Source organism: Lagopus muta, chromosome 1 (genome assembly GCF_023343835.1).
Source record: "Lagopus muta isolate bLagMut1 chromosome 1, bLagMut1 primary, whole genome shotgun sequence".
In the NCBI taxonomy this organism is placed as follows: Eukaryota; Metazoa; Chordata; class Aves; order Galliformes; family Phasianidae; genus Lagopus; species Lagopus muta.
In genome coordinates, this window is record NC_064433.1 from 26,817,204 (window position 1) to 26,835,916 (window position 18,713).

The following is an 18,713-nucleotide window of genomic DNA, read 5'->3' on the forward strand; positions in this document are numbered from 1 at the left end:
TCATTTTAAATTAGGTAATATATATTAATGTTACATTCCAGTGTTTTTCAAGTTACAGGTTAATATCGCTAACTCTTTTAATTTATAATTCAGAGGTTGTCAATTCATGTAATCATAGAAACATCCAACCCCCTGCTGTGGGCAGGGTTGCCCAAGTAAAATGAGAATATGTGTGTCACTGATTTTCATCTCAGACTTTTAGATCTGCTTTGATTACAGGTCTCTCAGGGATGCAAACAAATTATTTTAATATGCATTTTAGTTATGTTTTTTTTTTGTTGTTTGTTTGGATTCCTAAGATACTCTCTGGGTTGTTCAGAGATAGAAGTGTAAAGAAAAGAGATCTAAAATGTATTTTTTCTTCTTTTTCCTCCTGACCCTCCTACAGGCCCAAATTCTGGAGTTTGGCTTAGCTGTGCATGAGAAGTTTGTGCCCCAGGACATGAGGCCTTTGCACAAAAAGCTGGTGGATCAGTTCTTTGTGATGAAGTCTAGCTTGGGAATACAGGTATATGAGCGGGGGCACAGATGAACCAGAAGACAGTCTAGCCGCGGTAACAGTGGTTAATTTTCCTAAGCAACAAATAGTGACATCTTTTGGTTATTTGTCCACATTACATCTTACAGAATTACAGTATCACAGAGCATAGGGAAAGTTAATTCACTTTCCATGCAGTAAGAGAAAAATCATAGAATCATAGAATTCTTAGAATTGGAAGGGACCATTATAGGTCATCTAGTCCAACTCCACTGCATTGAACAGGGCACCTACAGCTAGATAATCATATTTGACTTCAGGGAAAGTATCATCAGCAAAAAGTTAAACTATTTTTTTTCTAATGATGAGGCTAATCTAAAAGAATGGTTTGGACTGGAAGGGACCTCAAAAACCTCCCAGTTCCAAACCCTCTGACTGAAGAATTTCTTTGTAACACTTAACCTAAATCTCCCTTGTCCTATTACTATTAGACCATGTAAAAAGTTGGCCTCCTTTGTGCTTATAAGCTCCCTCTAAGTTCTGGAAGGCCACAGTGAGGTCTCCCTGGAGTCTTCTCCTCTCCAAGCCCAGCTCCCTCAGCCTTTCTTCTAGAGAGGTGCTCCAGCCCTCTGATCATCTTCATGGCCTCTGCCTTTCTTGTGCTGAAGGCCCTGAAAGCAGTACTCCTGGTACTGCCCTTCATGAGGGCAGAGCAGAAGGGGACAGTCATCTCCCTTGCCCTGCTGGTCACCCCTCTTTTGATACTGTTGGCCCTCTGAGATGCAAGAGCACACTGCTGGCTCATGTACAGCTTTTCATCCACCAGGTTCCTCAAGTACTTCTTAGCAGGATAAAATGCAGATATAACTACTCAATAAAATGTTCATTTCAATTAATCTTCTTTTAACAACTTGCAGGAATATTCTGCCTGTGTACAAGCTAGCCCTATCCATTTTCCAAATGGAAGTCCTCGTGTCTGTCGAAACTCAGTACCTGTTTCTATGAGTCCAGATGGTGCTCGGGTAATACCACGACGCAGGCAAGTTAAATTACTAGAAAATGATAGATTTTTTTATTCGTGGAAGATGATCCATAGAATACTTTTATTGTGTGTGTGCTTTCTCTAAGGTCAGTCTGAAGTATCTTCAGGTATGAATAGCTGCTTCTGTCTCTTTTTTCCCTCTTCTTCCTCTTTAGAAAATTTAGATTAAATTGTGGAGATTAATAGCATGTATTGTTTTCACATGAAAAATTATAATTGACAACTAGAGTAAATCATTTTGTGTTTCATTATCTTTAAAATAGTCCTTTGAGTTACCCAGCTGTCAATCGGTATTCATCCTCATCACTGTCATCCCAAGCTTCTGCTGAAGTCAGCAATATCACTGGGCAGTCAGAAAGCTCTGATGAAGTTTTTAACATGCAGGTACAAATTACTGTGATTCTTCAAACTACTGTTTTTTTTCTTGTGAAGTTATTTACTAAATTAATGCTTCTATTAGTTCATTCAGAAATCTAAAAGTTACTGCCGATACATTCTAAAAACAAATATTTAAATGGGCTGCTAGCCTCCTTGACTTACAAAGAACAATTTTTATGTAACAGTTTCTTCCAAACTTCAAGTAAGAATTTTTGACAAATTCAATGTGCTATGCAAAATTATCTGACTTTACCTAGACTTTTCTGATCAGCAATCACACTGAGGTAATTATGTTAATGTATTAATTGTATTTCTACTTGATACTGTACTAAAGCTTTTTGTCTAGTTACAGGAAATGTGTTTTATACTGTTTTGCTGAAAAATCAATAACAAATTATTAGTTCTTTGTTTTACAATTATTAAAAAAAAAAAAGTTTGAGTGAAATATATTTAAAATTTTTCTTTCCAAACTAGTAAGTATGATGTAGTAACAACACTATCTTTTCTTTACACAGCCAAGTCCATCTACCTCAAGTTTGAGCTCTACTCATTCTGCTTCACCTAATGTGACCAGTTCTGCTCCATCCAGTGCAAGAGGTCAGTCCTCCCGTGGTAAACTGAATTAAATGATTCTTGATCTGTTTCACAGCTGAATCTTTAGGATAATTTTTGCATGATGTCAGCAGACATCAAATTTAGCCTTTTTTTTTTTTTTTTCAAGAATGAACATTAGTAGTGGCTGAGGATTTCTTTGTCGTAAATAGTCTTATAGAATTGAGATGACTGAATTTCAGTGTGAAATCACTTGACACATTTATGTTCTAGCCTCTCCTCTGTTATCTGACAAACACAAGCATTCCCGAGAAAACTCTTGCCTGTCCCCCAGAGAGCGACCCTGCAGTGCCATCTACCCTACTTCTTTGGAAGCCTCGCAGGTAGGAAGATAACTGCTTAACTCTAGTTAAGAAGATGATAAAGGCACTTGTTGAACTTTGAGCAGTTTCACTGTCTGCACAGTGCTGTTAATTTTCAGTATTTTGGTTTCTATAAGCAGATAGCTTCTTAATACACACACAAACGCACACACAAAAGAGATGTGAAAAGAATATACTGTATTTGGTTACATTTCTGCTTCCTTTTTAAGATTGAGATCTAGTTTTGATATTCACTCATTGCAGAAAGACCGGCATGTCCTGATTGACTGAAACAGCAGTGTTTGCTCAATCTGGGGAAGAAGAAAAACTGGAAACTTCCCTCAGTTTCTTCTGAAATAGATAATCCTAGCCACTGTGAGCTCGTAACCCACTCCATGTGGCAATTTCTGTTTTCAGCGGAGTTTTGGAAAAGAATGGTGTTTTGTTACTCCAGAGGAAATAATAAGTTGAGTCCTTATCTTAAAATTACTGGTACATAGGTCTGTATAAAATTCAAATCTTTTCCAGTTATCTGAAATGCAAAATGGGCTAAGTAAGCTAGGCAGTTTTGAATCCTTATTTCATCTTTTCTTCTGAATGGACCTGTTTTCCTAAAGTGTTTTCCTTTCCTATAGATGTTTCAATCCACAGTATCACACTATGCACATCTTGCTGAAGCTGAGAAAGAAGAAAACATAAGTATCTTGTGAAAGGCCCTCTTTTCAGCAGTAGTTCTCATTTCCACCACAAGTTTTGACTTTGATAGAATTTTAGAATTGGATTTCTGGTTTCTCTGCAGTTATTGTATTCTTGTCTCTTTCTTCTTCAGTTATTGAATTGGCTCTTGATTTAACTACTTCTTCCTTTCTGTTGAAGTCCTCTTGCTGTTACCTGAGGACGTAAGAATTATTATTAAAGCTGAGCCAGACTTAACAACAGTGTCAGTAATTGCTGGTATATCAACAGGGCACTTTCTCACTAGTTGTGGAGCCAAACCAACATACAGGAAAGATCAGGAGGTGTTCTTTAAATAATGCGGTTTTACAGCTTGCCGCAAAGAAAAATTATCCCATTTTTGCTCCCAGACTGCAAACTCTTGCTTTGCCAAGTGGAATGCGGCTTCTGTTTCCCACTCCACCCGAGATTCGATAAGGGAGGCTGAGGAGCATGTATGCCCAGCCTCCACGCTCTCAGAGACTCGCCTGGCAGCAAAATCTCCCAATCTGTCTCTACCCTCAGTGTCCCAAGAGAGGGTAAGTAGAAAATTATCTTGCTTGTACAGTGAAGCATGTTTCAAAGATGAGAAGGTCTGACAGTTTTACCCTTATAACTGTGAATGAGGATGTATCTTTCTGGGAAAAGGTGCAATTTCTCTGATGCTCTGTTTTCTGAGCATTAAAAATGAACTGTGATCAGAAGGCAAGTTCTGATTCTCTGCCTCATGAGGAAGATGGGAAAAAGAAATCCTCAAAGAACAACTGTAAGGAGATATGTCTTAAGAATACCTGGAACTCTTGTCAGAATTTAGATGGTCACGTTTTAAATCATGCTTTCTGCTTTTATTCTAACACAAGTTAACTTTTACAGTCTTGGTTAGAGCTTCACACTACAGTCACACGAAAAAGATCACCCATTTATGAAGGTCTTTAGCTTAATGAATGCAAGGTTCACAATAGATTTCAACCTGGAAGAATGAGATGCATAGGCAAAATTAATGTTTTTCAAGTCCAAATCCATCTCTGTCTTTTAAGGAAGTTTGATGGATTGCATAGAACCATACCACAGCAGTACTTCATCTGATCTCTTCATTGAAATTGCTGCTCAAGGTCATCTATGTACAGCTGTGTTTGGTCACCATCTGTTTGTGATTGCTTTTTGATCTCTGGCTGAGCAGTTGTATGGTGTGTCTCTAGCTCCTCCTATAAGCTGAGAGTGAATGTCTCTTGTTGTTGACTGGTTCTTTTAGTTTTTGTGCTTTACTTCTTCTTAGTTTTTGTGCTTTACTTCTTCTTAGTGGAGCATTTTGGCTTTCATGTTTTTGATTCTCTTGAGTTTCATTAAATATCCTGTGATTGCTCTTGCTCTTCTGTATGGTTTTATATTCCACTGTTTCAATACGTCCTCATATCTCTGTAAATCATGAAGCTTTTTGCCTCTTTTAGCTTCTCCAATTTCAGTTGCTTTTTCAGCTTCTGCTCTTGACCTTCACAACATAAGAGATTTCAGAAACATCACCACACTTGCCCACCAGGTCCTAATATCCCATAGAATCTCTATGCAGTGAACATTTGGTCCAAATCAGGCAGGAATATATGATCACATTTTCTATCAGTAAATATGTAGTTACGTCACCTCAGTTTAATGGTAGCTCTGGGAAAACAGATTATGCCTGATCCAGTATGATTAGTACAGCAAGACAGCAAACCTAGTCAACTCAAAATCTACCAATTCATTCTCATATGAAGTGTTTTAGATCAGGTAGGATTGGCTAAGTATCTGTCCCTCATTCTGTAACACAGAGCTGCAATGTGTTAGATCCATGATGATTGCTCTGCAGCAGGATTTGTCATTGTGTGGAACCATAGCATCATGTCTCAATGACTTGGCTCTGTGAACACGGGGAGGAGATAAGAGAATAGAGATTTACAGATTTGGATTTCACATATTGCCTCACTTTATCTTTTAAAAAAATGGCATAATGTTTCCTCTGTTCTTGTTTCCTTTGGACTGTACATCTGAATTACTTGCGGGATTGACTATATTTTGTTTGTTCCTGTTGTCAAGACAAAATAGTGACCCACTGATAATTAGAATGTTGCCAAAAGAAATAATTGGTGGAATTATAAAATCATTTCATAAATTTACTGTGATTATTTTTTAAAATCAACCCAAAAAGAAAGAAGAAGAGACTTTGATCAGGTCTTTTCCAGAAGAGAAGCAAGAGCGATACTGGTAGAAAAAGGTTAGCATTGGAAATAACACATAATGCTTTTCAAAGATAGCAAATCAGCTCCTCCACGTGTTTAGTATTCAGTCAGGTTAACTCAGTCAGATACCTGACTGAGGACTGAGCCCCATTTTGTCATTCAGGGAGCAGGAAACTGTCAGAATTCAGTATGTTATAACCCTCCCACTGATTTCAGTGTGTACGGTTTTCAGACTAGTATACATGTGTACATTATTTGTGTACCCGTTTTTATTCAAGTATTTATGTTCTTAGGTGATATTTATTACTCTACCTCCAAGTAGTCCCGTGTGGTAGGGATAATAACAAAAATATATTTATTCTCTTAAAGGTTACTCACAACTGCAGTTATGAATAAACCATTCTGTTCTTGATTTACAGAGAATGTTGTTTAATCATATTGGAGATGGTGCTTTGCCACGAAGTGATTCTAATCTGCCTGGCCCTGACAAAGGTGAGTGGAAATTTTGCACCTTACTAACCTTGGTAATCAGTGAAAATATAATGCACGTTGTCTTGAGCATATAACATTATCTCTGAGTTTCAAAATATTACGTAGGTCTCTCCAAAAGTAGTGCCTCTATTTAATTCCATGGAAACTACAACACATACAAAAAGCACAATAACGCTATTTGATAGAGCAAATTCTCAGCTACAAAAACACTGTTTTTCAATGCAGTTACCACCCTTAGCCAATTCATGTGGGTGAGATGATAGAGATGCTCTTTATTCTGTGCTGTGACAGCTGTGCATAGCTGTCTGGAGCGTGGCTCGTCTTTCATGTCTCTGTCACTGCAGCTGAAACGCACCACCAACCACCTCACTGTGCTCACATCCACTGTTAGGTCTCCATAACTGATCAGCAAGCATCAGTGAATGTCAGCAATGTCGTGTCCTGTCCATAAGATACAACATGCAGAGATCCATATGCAATCATCAGTTTTAGTAAGAATCTATGTACTACACTTATCCCCAGATTTTGGCACACGATTATCATAGAAATACTGGCACTTTAACAATTAAATCTGTCCTACCTGCACAGCTAAACGTTATGACTTGAGAAGATGGCACACTGAAAACCTATCTTAAACTGCAGAGCTAAACTATACAACCTTAAGAAGCCAAAATCAGTCTCATAATTACTTAACAACTTTATGACTTAATGACTTTACAAGAGCTATGACCTCTAAGAAAGTGAAATAAATCTTGCAATTACTTAACAACTTTATGAGATAAAAAGAACAGAGAGAGAAAACGTAGGAAAATGGACAAAGAGCAAAGGAGACAGAGAGATGGACAGAGAAAGAGAGATCACCCACAAGAGAAATTGAGAGAAACAGAGTCAGAGAGACAGACAGAAAAAAGATCACTGGTCTATTTTGAGGAGTTCCAATGTTCCCCAGGAATTCCAACCTACTGGGTACAGAGAAGGGACGGGGGGGATGAATGTCCAGAGGTCATAGTCTTGAACACATCAAGAGCAATGATGATGGCAAAGAAGTGGGACCCCTCTCAGGCATCCTTCTATGTCTGAAAGGTTTGCACATGCATCATCCCAAGGTGATAAACAAGTGAATTCTCAATAACAAGTTTGTCAAAAATAAGTTTGTAGCAAGAATTTTCTTGCAGGAAAGGTAGTGGTTGTGAATGAGGTAAGACTGTCCTGTTTGCATGGGATCTCATGCCTCACAGATAATGGCCTCCAACTGGTTGTCATGATGATGGCTGCGCGCTGCAAGTGTTTGAGGTATATCAAGAACACCTCAGAAAGGCAGAAAGTGTTTTCTGTTGGTCCTTTACAAATGGTGCCATTTTTTCTGCCTGGAGGAATTCACTGGCACCCCTTTTGCTTCATACGCATTTCCATGGCAGACACCATTCTGTCAGACTGTTCCTCTGCTGCCATCTGTCTCAAGGCAACAAAAAGTAAGGGATATTTACGAGAAGGTTCAGCCATGCCACCAACATCCACCTCTGATGTCGTGCACCAACATAATAACATAGAAGGCATTTCTGTCAGAGCAGCTCTCACAAATAAACCATGCTAATATTCTTAAGCTTCAAAACACTGCCAAAAAAGGGGAAAAGCAATGTCTGTTTGGACTGAGTGTTATGCTCCTAAGGGCCCAAAGGTTCGCAGAAAAGGACAGTGCAGTAGAACGTTGCAGCAGGCTGCTAGAGAAATCTTCCCCCATCCAACTGTCATGTTAGAGAGAAGTGTGGGAAGCTGAAGCCTAGAGAAGATGAACTTCTGGAGGCTGGGGCAAAAGGAAGCTAAAGAAATGGGCAGAGTGCTGAAGTTCTCCACCTGCAAATCCCCTAGACAAACTGTGTTGCTGTGCTTTTGGTTACACTTTGGCCTAATTTGAGTAAATAAGAAACCAATGAATGTCAATAAACAAAGTATTTGCTTTTATAATTTTTCACATGGGGAAATTCAGTATTGTTTTCAACGTTGTTTTCCAGTATTTTGTTATATGCCCTGAATCCATCATATGCGCCATAATTTTGTTAAGTGCTACCCTTCGCTGCACCGTGATTTAAGGTTACAATAAAATAAATGTATTCAAAACATTTCAAAACTATAACAAGAACTGGCTAGGAATCAGATTTTGTTCACTAAGAGCTGATTTGTATAAGAATTTTTACATCTTTTGATGGAAAATTTTTCACAGAATGAAAAACATAAAATAATGTGAAAATGTCAAAGCTTTTGTAATGGCCTATGCAGCCAAGTACACTGTAGAGTTGTTAAAATAAATACTATCTCCCAGAGACGTAAGCAGTCCAAAAAACTAACTGCATGGGTAACTTGAAAGGAAAAAGTAGCTTCTCAATAGATTCAGTAATTTGAAGTACCCAGGCCTGGTGCCAAGCTGTTTTTGGGATGAAGGCAAAACCACATTGCCAGGTGACAGCTTACAATAAAAAGCAAACAATGAATTGCATGATCTGACAATAAAAAGGCAAAATGATCATCTAGAAAATAGACTGATTATTCAGTGTGCTGTTCTCAGGGTCAATTAACGTGCAATTATACTGTACCAATATTGTTACAGCTATAAAACAAATGCTATTTGTACTGTACTTATTGTGTTAAGTCTTGTATAGAGTAGCACAGTGCCTTTCCAGTCCTTCTGAAATACCTTAGTGTTGCTGCAATAGCAATAACTGATAACATCATTTGGTGTTTAGCAGCAGTACTTTACTTTTCATTTAATCTTTGTAAATGAGCACAAAGTCCATCCAGGTAGGTCTCTTATCTCGTGTGCAGTATAAGCCAACAAGAAGGAAACTGTCAAAGCCAGGCATGATCGTGTTATTTCCCAAAAAAGCTTTGGATTTGGTGGAAGAGGTTTGGGGTCTCAGGAATTCTTCACCTCCCAGTGTTTTTTTTTGGTTTTTTTTTTTGTTTGTTTGTTTGTTTTTTTAAACTTGTTTGTCTCATTTTTTTTGTTAATTTTCTTTGGAAGCAGCTTCTTCACTGTTCTCAGGACGTGTAAGAAAAACTGCAGATTTTTAGTTAGTGTGCTGTTCATGTTAAATGCCCTAACTTTCTGTCCGACCTGTTCTTTCTGATAGTAATGACTGTATGAAGACAAGTAATGATCCAGTTTTAGTATGGAAACTGTTCCCAGCCTTATGGGGATCATTTAGTTAAAGTCATGGTGTTTGGTAAAAAGTAACACAGATAAGCAGAACAGCCAGTTTTACACATGTCAAGGTGATATTTGATTTGCATGATCCTGGACCACCTATACAAACAGTGTATATACGTTGTGCTAATCCGTAATAATGTATTCATTTGATTTTCTTCAAACACTTTTATTTCTCCCCATTCTCACTCCCTCAATCTTGTGCCCTTCTTTCCACCTTTCAGTTCTGGCACCAAAAGCCTGCTAGCTGAAGGCTTTCCGAGGGACGTTGATTGGAATTTGGCGAGTTCCCATCTTTAGTCCATTCTGTATATAAAATGAGTTAATGGAACAGAATATGAATAATCTGTCCTCCTCTGCCTAGAAACTTCTAAATAGGGCTTTGGTACAAATATAAACTGATAATATTAACAGGCTTCAAGCTTATCTCCTTTTGAGGCCAGATTTGCAGTGCAGCAGGGCCCCATCTCAGCTGCTGTTGTTATCAATGGTCCAAATTGCTATACAGCCTCAAACTGACTGGAGGGCCAAATGCATAGGTTAGGCAAATCAGGAGACTGACAGGCGTTTGAAAGAGCCTTTCAAATCCTGATATAAGTGTCAGAGTTTTCTAGGCATGCAGTTAGTTTTCATTCTGTATATTTGTAGCCAAACAAAGACAAGCAAGTCAGAGAGCCTGAATGTGACAGCTAGAAGTAGTGATGCCTGTGTCAGCTTTTCCATTCTCTTCCAGCTGTAAATGCTACTCCCAGCAGCTGGAGCCTGGACAGTGGGAAAGAAGCCAGAAACACATCAGACAGTGGGAAGCTTATATCTCCTCCTGTACCACCGAGACCTGCACAGACGGGTGAGTTAATGGACATTTTGGTCTAAACTCCAATCAAAAAATGATTTACTTGAGGGCTTGGATTCTATCCACTCTGACTAACATTTAACTTTCTGGGCAGTCTAGTTTATTATTCAATTACTGACATGGAAGGCTGTAGAACTGCATATATTTTCCTCTCATTAAGCTTATTTGTAGCATTCTGTTTTCAGTACTTTGCCTCTTCACTTAATGACTGAGGAATTTCAGACACTTTATTCTGATACCAGGGTGGATGATCAAATTTAATCTTTTGATCTTACAGTAATTAGAGGTTAGCAGTTGGAAATGATTGTTAATGAAAAAGAATCTTACTTGCCAGAAAATGTTCAGCAGTCATGGAAGTATGTGAGTTCCATTACTGTAACTAATTTGCCCTTCAAAAGACTAATTTCCATGTAAAGAACAGACAGATTAAGTAGTATTAGAAATATAATTGTTCTCAAGGGAGCGGAAACTTTTAGAAGTTTCAGCCTTATGCCTCAAAGTACATTTCGTATTGTATTTTTTCTTATTTGACATTAAAATATGGAATGTATTTCTTAGGAAAAAGGAAAGGGAAAAGGGGGAGCAGAAAATACTTGTTTTCTTTGAATCCTGTTATTGTTTGATAGGGTATAAACAAATTTACATGATATCAAATTGGTCATGGAAGATGGCTGCAGAAATTTCTTACACTTTGTTGTACTGCAAGATAATCCTGAAAAAAGAAACAGAATTTTTAAGACTACTTGCAACTACTGAGCAAGTACAGAGAGCACTAGAGATATTTGTGGGTGGAATCCTCTCTTACCTCTTTAGAATATTTCTTAATGAAAACTGTAATGCAAAGACTGCATTGTAATCTTTCTCAATTTACAGCATCACCAGCAAGACACATAGCCTCTGTTTCCCCTTCTCCTGCTGGCAGATCACCAATGAAGGTACTGGCTTTTTGCAAGTCAACCTCCTTTGTGGGACAGATCGTATGTGCTGTGGGGTATACCATATGTATTTAATATGCTATTTGAGTTTATTTTATATTCTACTTCCATTATATTAGCATTTTTATTCATTATTATTAGATTTTGTACATATTATTATATGCCTGTACAAAATTCATTCACAAGAGTAAATAGCCATAACAATCACAGCAGATCTGAAGATTTTAAAAACTGCAGGTAAGAAATCTAATCTTCACAGTGTCAATATTAAACTTCTCACCTATGTGCATAATCAAGCTCTCTTGAGTAAAGGGAAAGAATGGAGTGTACAAAATAAATGTAAGAAGTGTTATCTGATCTACTTAGTCCAGAACGCCATCTCCAACAGTGGCAGAAGGAGATGCCAGTTAAGGAGAACCTGTTGTGCAGCTCATTGCTCTTACTCCTCCAACATCCAATGCTTCTCTTAGGAGTCTCAGAGGGTAATTCCTGCTCCACTAATTTTAATACTCACTGCCTCTGCAGGGCAATCCAGGGGAGAAGCTGGAAATAGTTTGAAGCCTATCAGTAGGAAACATTAAGCAGAGGCTGTGAATGAACATCGGTTCTTCTCTGACAGTTAGGCACCTGTAGCAAGAGGGGATCTTCTTAGCAGGTTTCATTTCTGTTTTGATGTATTTGAAGATTTGTTGTGCGACAGCTTATTGGTTAGAAAACTTGACCAGGAAATCTTTGTCTCCATCAGCACTGCAGGGCATCAGTGCACAGCCTGCATTCTCCAGGAAAACCTCACTATTGACAGACAGCTTATTAGTCTCAGGGATAACTTCTGCTAACGCGTGCAAGCTGAGATAGTTGTGCTGTTGGAAATATGGGGGTCAACAACCTAGAGCAAATCAAAACGAGCAAGACTGGTGCTTCAGTTAGAGAGCATTCCTGCTGAAGTGATCCCTCAGGTATTCAGTGCATAATAAATGCCACAAATGTGCACATCTCTTGAGGAGAAGGGAAGCGACACCCCCAAAACACCTCCTTTCCCCTTGAGGTTCTTAATCATAATTCTGCAATCATTTTCCTCTTTATTGTCCCACACACCTGTTAGTTTTCCACTTGTGGCCGCAAAGTGGCTCTGTTTCAACAGAGAGTAATTGTGCTTGCTATCAAGTGTACTGTAGTCCCGTTACCATGGTACACCTGTTGAAGTGAGCGCTGATGCCAAGTTTCTGATCAAATTCTTACTAGGAATCTCTTCAGAGCATTAGAATATTGCACAAAAGGTGACTAACTGTGCCTGTGTTCTTGAATTGACTCGTTATTGATGTTTCCTAAGGTGTTTAAAACTTGTCCTAACCTTTCCTTCTAAAGGCCTGGGTGGAATTTGAGCATTTTACAGCCAAACTCTGGATTGCTGCTTGAGAGTAGAGGAATGCTGGCCCACGAAACTTTGGAGAGTTGCTGGATTTCACTCCAGGCAGCCATGAACATCCAGACTCCTTTGGTGCCTAGACTGTTATTCATTATGATACAGAGTCTGCAGCGCTGTCAGGAATGAAGTACTTGCTCCTGCTCAGCTGCTAAATTGAAGCAGGCAGTATTTACATGTATTTGCTTGTGTTCAGAATGTCAAAAGCCAAGCCTCTAATTTTTATCTACAGTCACTTAACCCAAGTGTCTACTGTTCTTGAAACTTGAACCAATCACACTATTTACTTGAAAACTTTGACCCTGGATGTTTGCATAGATAAGAGTGCAGCTACGCCTTCCTTAGAAACAGAGGGTTTGAATCTGAAGCAAGTGCTTAATATGCAGCATCTCCACAACGTGCAAAATATCTTCAGCATGCACTGAGGTTGCAGGACAATCTGCTCTGTTTTTCCTTAGCTCACATGGCTCAGTTTTTAGTCTTTGTTCCAACTGTTACATGCTGCCATCCTAGTACAAAACCTGATGCAAATGAAGATTTTTCTACTGGTTTCAGTGTGCTGTGGATCCAGTCCTAGTAAATGAGATTATCTCAGTGGAATGAAGTCAGTGCAGCCAGCTCTATACATTTTTGCTCCTCTGCCATTCCTCCCTACCCTTGTTGCACAGCTCACAATTTCATCTAAAGCTGAGCAGCTGGGTGCCAAGCAGTCTAAATAGAAGTGGGGTCAGGAATTTGTCTTTGATATGATTTCTCCATCCATTTTTCAGCCTGTGCTTGAGACTGTTAAGTCTAGGTTGTCTGATTGCTCTAGTCACAATTAGGTAAGTTGCCAAACTTTCCCAACTTGTAAGGTGTACTCTAACCTGTTAGAGCAGTTGCTGAACTTGTTCCACTAGAATAGGACTTCTCCGTGATGGCTTTACTGTCCCTGCCCTCTGCTTTTTGTCAGTGCTGGTGCTGAGCCCTCAGCTCCCTGGCTCTCACCTTCCCACACACCCTCACGTCTTCACCCTTCTTTGTCCCTGGGGCTGTGATGGTGTTTTGTGTCATGCACAGTGGCACAGTGCATCCAAAAATCACCTGGGGATGGGGTTGGGCCGCAGTTCAAACTCCACAATGTAAATGTGCTTTTGTCGCATGACCGTGCACTGAAGTTGTGAGAAAAGCTTTGGAAAATGAATGTTGAGGGAGAGATTGCAGCATCAGCATGGAAGGTGATGCAAATGCCGTGTTTTGGCATTAGAGGGCAGGACATCACTAGGCAGACACTATGAGTGGGTATGGATTTCACTTAAAAGAACTGGGAAAGCTGAGAGCTCATTTTAAAGGCTTCCAGATTTTTCCAGATAGTAAGACAACAATTAAATACAGTTTTGCTTTCACTTAAACGAATTACCGGCATGAGCACTGCTTAGGGTGTACTTGGGTACTCCTGAAATGAGTTTTTATTGTTTTTTTACTAAATCTTAATTAAAACCAAGATGCAGCGCTTCATTTACCAAGCTTCAGAACCTGCACAAGTGCCTCTGTGCGTTTACAGCCCGAGCACCGGAGTGCCCTCCCCAGTTCAGCGCCGCTAATTTCTTCTCACGCCCTTTCTTTTGAGCAGGGCTCTGTGCAGTCATTCACGCCATCTCCGGTGGAGTACCATTCCACGGGGCTCGTATCCAACTCCCCGGTGCTGTCGGGGAGCTACAGCAGCGGCATCTCTTCGCTCAGCCGATGCAGCACCTCGGAGACGTCGGGTTTTGAAAGTCAAGGCAGCGAACCGCCGGTCCCGAGCTACAGCGTCCCGGAGGAGCCCGTGAGGAAGGAAAGCAAAACCCCGCCGCCTTACAGCGTGTACGAGCGGACTTTGAAGCGCCCCGTCCCTCTACCTCACAGCCTCTCCATCCCCCCCACCGACCCCCCTGCCCTGCCGCCCAAGCCGCAGCTGGGCCGGCCCAGCAACGCGGAGAGCAGCAGCAGGAGGACTGAGCCGGCCCCGCGGCCCCGGCCGTTGCCGCGCAAGGTGTCCCAGCTATGAGGAGCCCTTTGGGATCTGATCACAAGGAATTCTTTACCATTTAAGGAATAATATTTTTAAAAAATGGTAAAATGCGTTTAGTTAGGCACTTTAATATTTTGCCCACCTTTCCCTTTCAGTAACTTTCAAATGCTTATTGATGTTACGTTGCACATTTTAAAATGAAATTACTAATTTAGGTTGCCAGATATTATAGGAAGCATGAAAGAGAGACTCTTTTTTAATGTCATGGTGGTGAATACTGATAAATGCTTTCCTTTGTACTTTATTTTTATTTAAAAATTTCAGTGTAAACCCCTGCAATTCTCGTGTGAGCCAGATGAATGCTCCTGACAAAACAAAATGTACTGACTGGGACTTTACTGATAGAAATAGCAGCACGTGGTCTAACAGAGCAGTCTGTAGGCTCAGCTGTTTCCACAAGTAGGTGGGAAGTCATTTCTCCCATGCAGTGGATGGGTTGGTTGTTTCAAATGTCTGTGGAAGAACGGATATGATGCAAGTTATACTGCAGAGAGCTGAGCGAGAATGTGCTTTGGAATTTTTGAAGCAAACACTTGGTTGCTGTTATTTTTAAGATGGAAAGATGCCTGCATTTCATTCAGTGTAGAGCAGCTTTCTGCTGCCATTAGTGTATTAAGGTATCCAGTGCATCCTTTGCTTTTTCAGGTGCAAATGACCTTTGTTGTTCCAGTTAATTTTTTGTTTGTTTGTTTGTTTGTTTTTTAATTGCTAGTGGAGGTCTTCTTCCTCTGCTGTTTTTGAGAGTTCACCCTAAAATACAGTCACTGTATTACATGGGTACAAAAAACACACTCATCTAATTTGCTTGTTAGAGTTAGCACCAAGTTGTGCGGGGGCAATACACTAAACAAAGTATGAATATGAATTACTGGATATTTATTAAAAAAAAAAAAAAAGTAGTTCAGAAGGAAATTCAGAGTTCGTTAACAGTTTTGTATAAACCTAGCAAAAATTCCAAACGGCTCTTTGGATGTGTATGTAGCAGTGCATCAGGTTGGGGTTCGCTTTTTAGGTCGTGTTCATCACCATCGTCTGCTGTCGGAGGACAGTGTTTGGCCTTCGGGCATACCTTAGTGACTGGCATCTGGAAAGCTAACACCATGCCAAGCCGTAGGGACAAAAGCACCTTCTGTATGTATTTTTGGTATCCTCTTTCTTTTACTGACCATTTAACACGTGCTTGGGAACAGATGTATGAACTGCATTTTAAATCATGCTGTTAAAGATATTCTCCCTCTTTTGTTGGGAAGCTCACGTTGATTTTAGCTGTGTCCAATTTGTTGATAGCTTAACTGGAAGAAAGTGACCACTTTTTATATTCTCTAAAGCAGTTATAAGCTGCTGATGGTGGTTATAGAGGTTTTCTATAATAAATGTTTGAGTATTTTTGTACATAATTGGTAAATTTTAATAAGGAGTGTACCATTATGTGAAAAAGAAGCAAACAGTTGTGTATGCAGTAAGATTGTTATAATTATGCCAAATACTTTATGTATGGAAAAAAAGAATATTTGTAAATATGTGCTTTTAACAATAATTCTGCCATATTGACTTTACAATTTTGAATGTCAGAAAAATTAATATATGTTAAAATATTTATGTTTTAGTGAAAGTATTCATAACTTGAAAAGGAACATATGAATTTTAGCTTTGTATCTTGCTGATTTCCAAGTCTGAAATTCCTTGAACTAGCTCTCGCTTTCAACTATAACATTTTTGTGTCTGTAACCACATCATAAGAGGTGCAGAAAGCTCCGTATTTATGCTGGTAGAAAGAGGTAATACTTGGGGTTTAAATAAGGTGTTACAAGTAAGATAACAAAGCTGCTTTTTAAAAAAAAAGATTTTATTTTTTCTTTCCCCCATCCGTAGGTTAGTAGATTTTGTTAGGTAGTGCTTGAGCACAGTATCAATCAGTGTTATTTGCTCCTGAAGCCATTTCTTGTTTCTGGCAGTGAGCAGAACTGTTGCATTTATCCTTTGTGTGCATTTCAGAAGTCAGCTTGGCAGCACCTTTCATTTTATCAAGACACTCATGTCGGTTGCTGCATAATGTTAATATCGGAATAAAATGACTTGATTAATCTTTACACCTTGTTTTCTACAGAATGAGATTATAATCGTGTTTATCAAGCAGCTTAAGTTCTGACTCTGTGTTGCCAAATCTTGTTTCATTTCTGTTGAATATCTCCTAATAGACTGGGTTTTCTCCCCGTTTGGATCCTTAATAGCTTTGTGAGACAATGTGGAGAGCGTTGGCCTGCTCTTCTGAACAAGGAGGAGTGAAACATTCTCTCTGAGAGTTCACTGTAAATTAACCTGCATGAGCACTCTGTTTTTATAACCATGACGTCGCGAATACTCCGAGTGATAGCAGATGGTATAAAATTGACAGAGTACTCTGAAACTGAGCTGATGCATTTTCTGCTTAGTCAGTTTTGACAAATTGATTCTGTAGATCAGTTTTTCAACCTGATTTCTTATAAAAGCGTAGTATGAAATTTTGTTATGTATGTTGCAATACCAGAGCTTGAAAACCTAATGTAAATAAAGGTCTTGTTTGAATTTTATGCGTTACTCATAAATACAGTTTGATCACTTTCTGGATGACGGTGGGTAATTTATCAGCTCATAAAAGCAGACCCAGGAAGACAAATGGCTGCTTCTTCTCAATAGCTTGAATGTTAGCCAGCTTATGTGTAATAGCAGAGATGATTGTGCATTTGAATACTGCATTTGAATTGTTGGTATCTCTGTGATCCCTCAAAGCAGCATCAGCCACACCTGGCCGACCTGTCAGTGGTGCAGTTTGGATCCATCTTCTGATGGGTTAACACTTCTTTGCTGAGTCAACTCAGTTACCAAGGTCTCAAGCCGTGTCCTGAGAGAAGCTAAAGTTAGTTTGTGATAATCAGGGTGGTGCAGATACGGCCCTGCTGATGTGGAACAGGCAGTAGTTATGTGCAAATCCCCTTTTTATGGAAATGGTGCGTGCTGTCCTGCCTGCTGGTCTGCTTACTCACAGATTGTCGGCAGTCTGCAAAAACCCCAGTGACTGGGCAGACTCCTACAGGCAGGAGTCAATGCCTGGGGTGTACGTGGTGAAAAGCATCTTGTTTTGAGTGTGACTGGGCTTGTACCAGTCACTCATAACCAAAGCAGAGCCCCAGCAGGCCCCTGCTGGAGGGCACAGCCTTCTGCTGGGCCAGAGTGCAAGGGGTGCTCTGCCTGGAGTCCATCAGATCCTGACCTTCAACCGCTCTGTGCCAAACTGTGTAAGAGAAAGCACTTTCTGTACTTATTTAAATTGTCTTTCTCTTCTCCCTGTAGTGTTAATTCAGCTTTTGACATGTTTCATGTAGACTTCTTTGGTGATGAGTTGCTTTGAATGACATTACTAAAAACTCTTGTGATGAGGCGGCAAAAATTTGCAACCCTTAGGAATAGGGAAGGTTTAGAGCTGCTTACCTCACATGTGCTCCACACATCAGGATGCAGAGACTTCTCCTAAGTCATAAAATAAAACTGCTGAAGGAAGAAAGCTTTTAATTGGATTGTTTGGTAAGGAACTGGGTGTGCTTGTAAGCATGCTTATAATGTGTTTTTATTCTCCCAGGAAGAGTAATAGTAAGAGAGATAGACATTGAAGCATCAAATCTATTTCTTTCAGGTCTTGTGGCATGGTTTCATACCAGCTTAACTGCTGGCTGAGCTGTAGGGAGCCATAGGGAGGCCGGAAGTTGTGACAAAATGGTTTTTTATTTTACAAAGGCTTGGGTTGTTTTTTCCCCGTTATCCTATAGCTTACCAGAGGAAAGATGCCAGAGCACAGAGAACGCTGCAGTGAGTTAAAAGGGAGAAGAACTTCTAAACCCAAAGCCCTGCAATTTTTTAAAATAGCTCCTTGGTTTTTGTAGACAGTTGTTTTCTTACCCCATTGTGCATAGCTGATGAGTGTGAACAACAAACAGTATTTTAGGGAACAAATCAATGTCCAAATTTCATCAGAAATAGCT

General features: G+C 39.6%; 1 protein-coding gene across 4 annotated transcripts in view; it reads left to right on the plus strand.

Annotated features, from left to right (window-relative positions):
- DOCK4 (dedicator of cytokinesis 4) overlaps positions 1–17,262 on the plus strand; it is a 240,727-nt gene extending 223,465 nt beyond the window's left edge. For 2 of the 4 annotated variants that reach the window (XM_048943492.1, XM_048943503.1), the window contains 10 exons: positions 389–508; positions 1,396–1,517; positions 1,784–1,904; positions 2,414–2,495; positions 2,724–2,833; positions 3,898–4,065; positions 6,159–6,231; positions 10,167–10,280; positions 11,160–11,221; positions 14,257–17,262. In XM_048943492.1, the coding sequence (XP_048799449.1) occupies positions 389–508; positions 1,396–1,517; positions 1,784–1,904; positions 2,414–2,495; positions 2,724–2,833; positions 3,898–4,065; positions 6,159–6,231; positions 10,167–10,280; positions 11,160–11,221; positions 14,257–14,673 (1,389 nt within the window). In that variant the 3' untranslated portion in view covers positions 14,674–17,262. The remainder of the gene's footprint in view (positions 1–388; positions 509–1,395; positions 1,518–1,783; positions 1,905–2,413; positions 2,496–2,723; positions 2,834–3,897; positions 4,066–6,158; positions 6,232–10,166; positions 10,281–11,159; positions 11,222–14,256) is intronic. The other 2 variants (XM_048943510.1, XM_048943520.1) reach the window with 1 other exon arrangement.
- Positions 17,263–18,713: the final 1,451 nt, after the last annotated feature.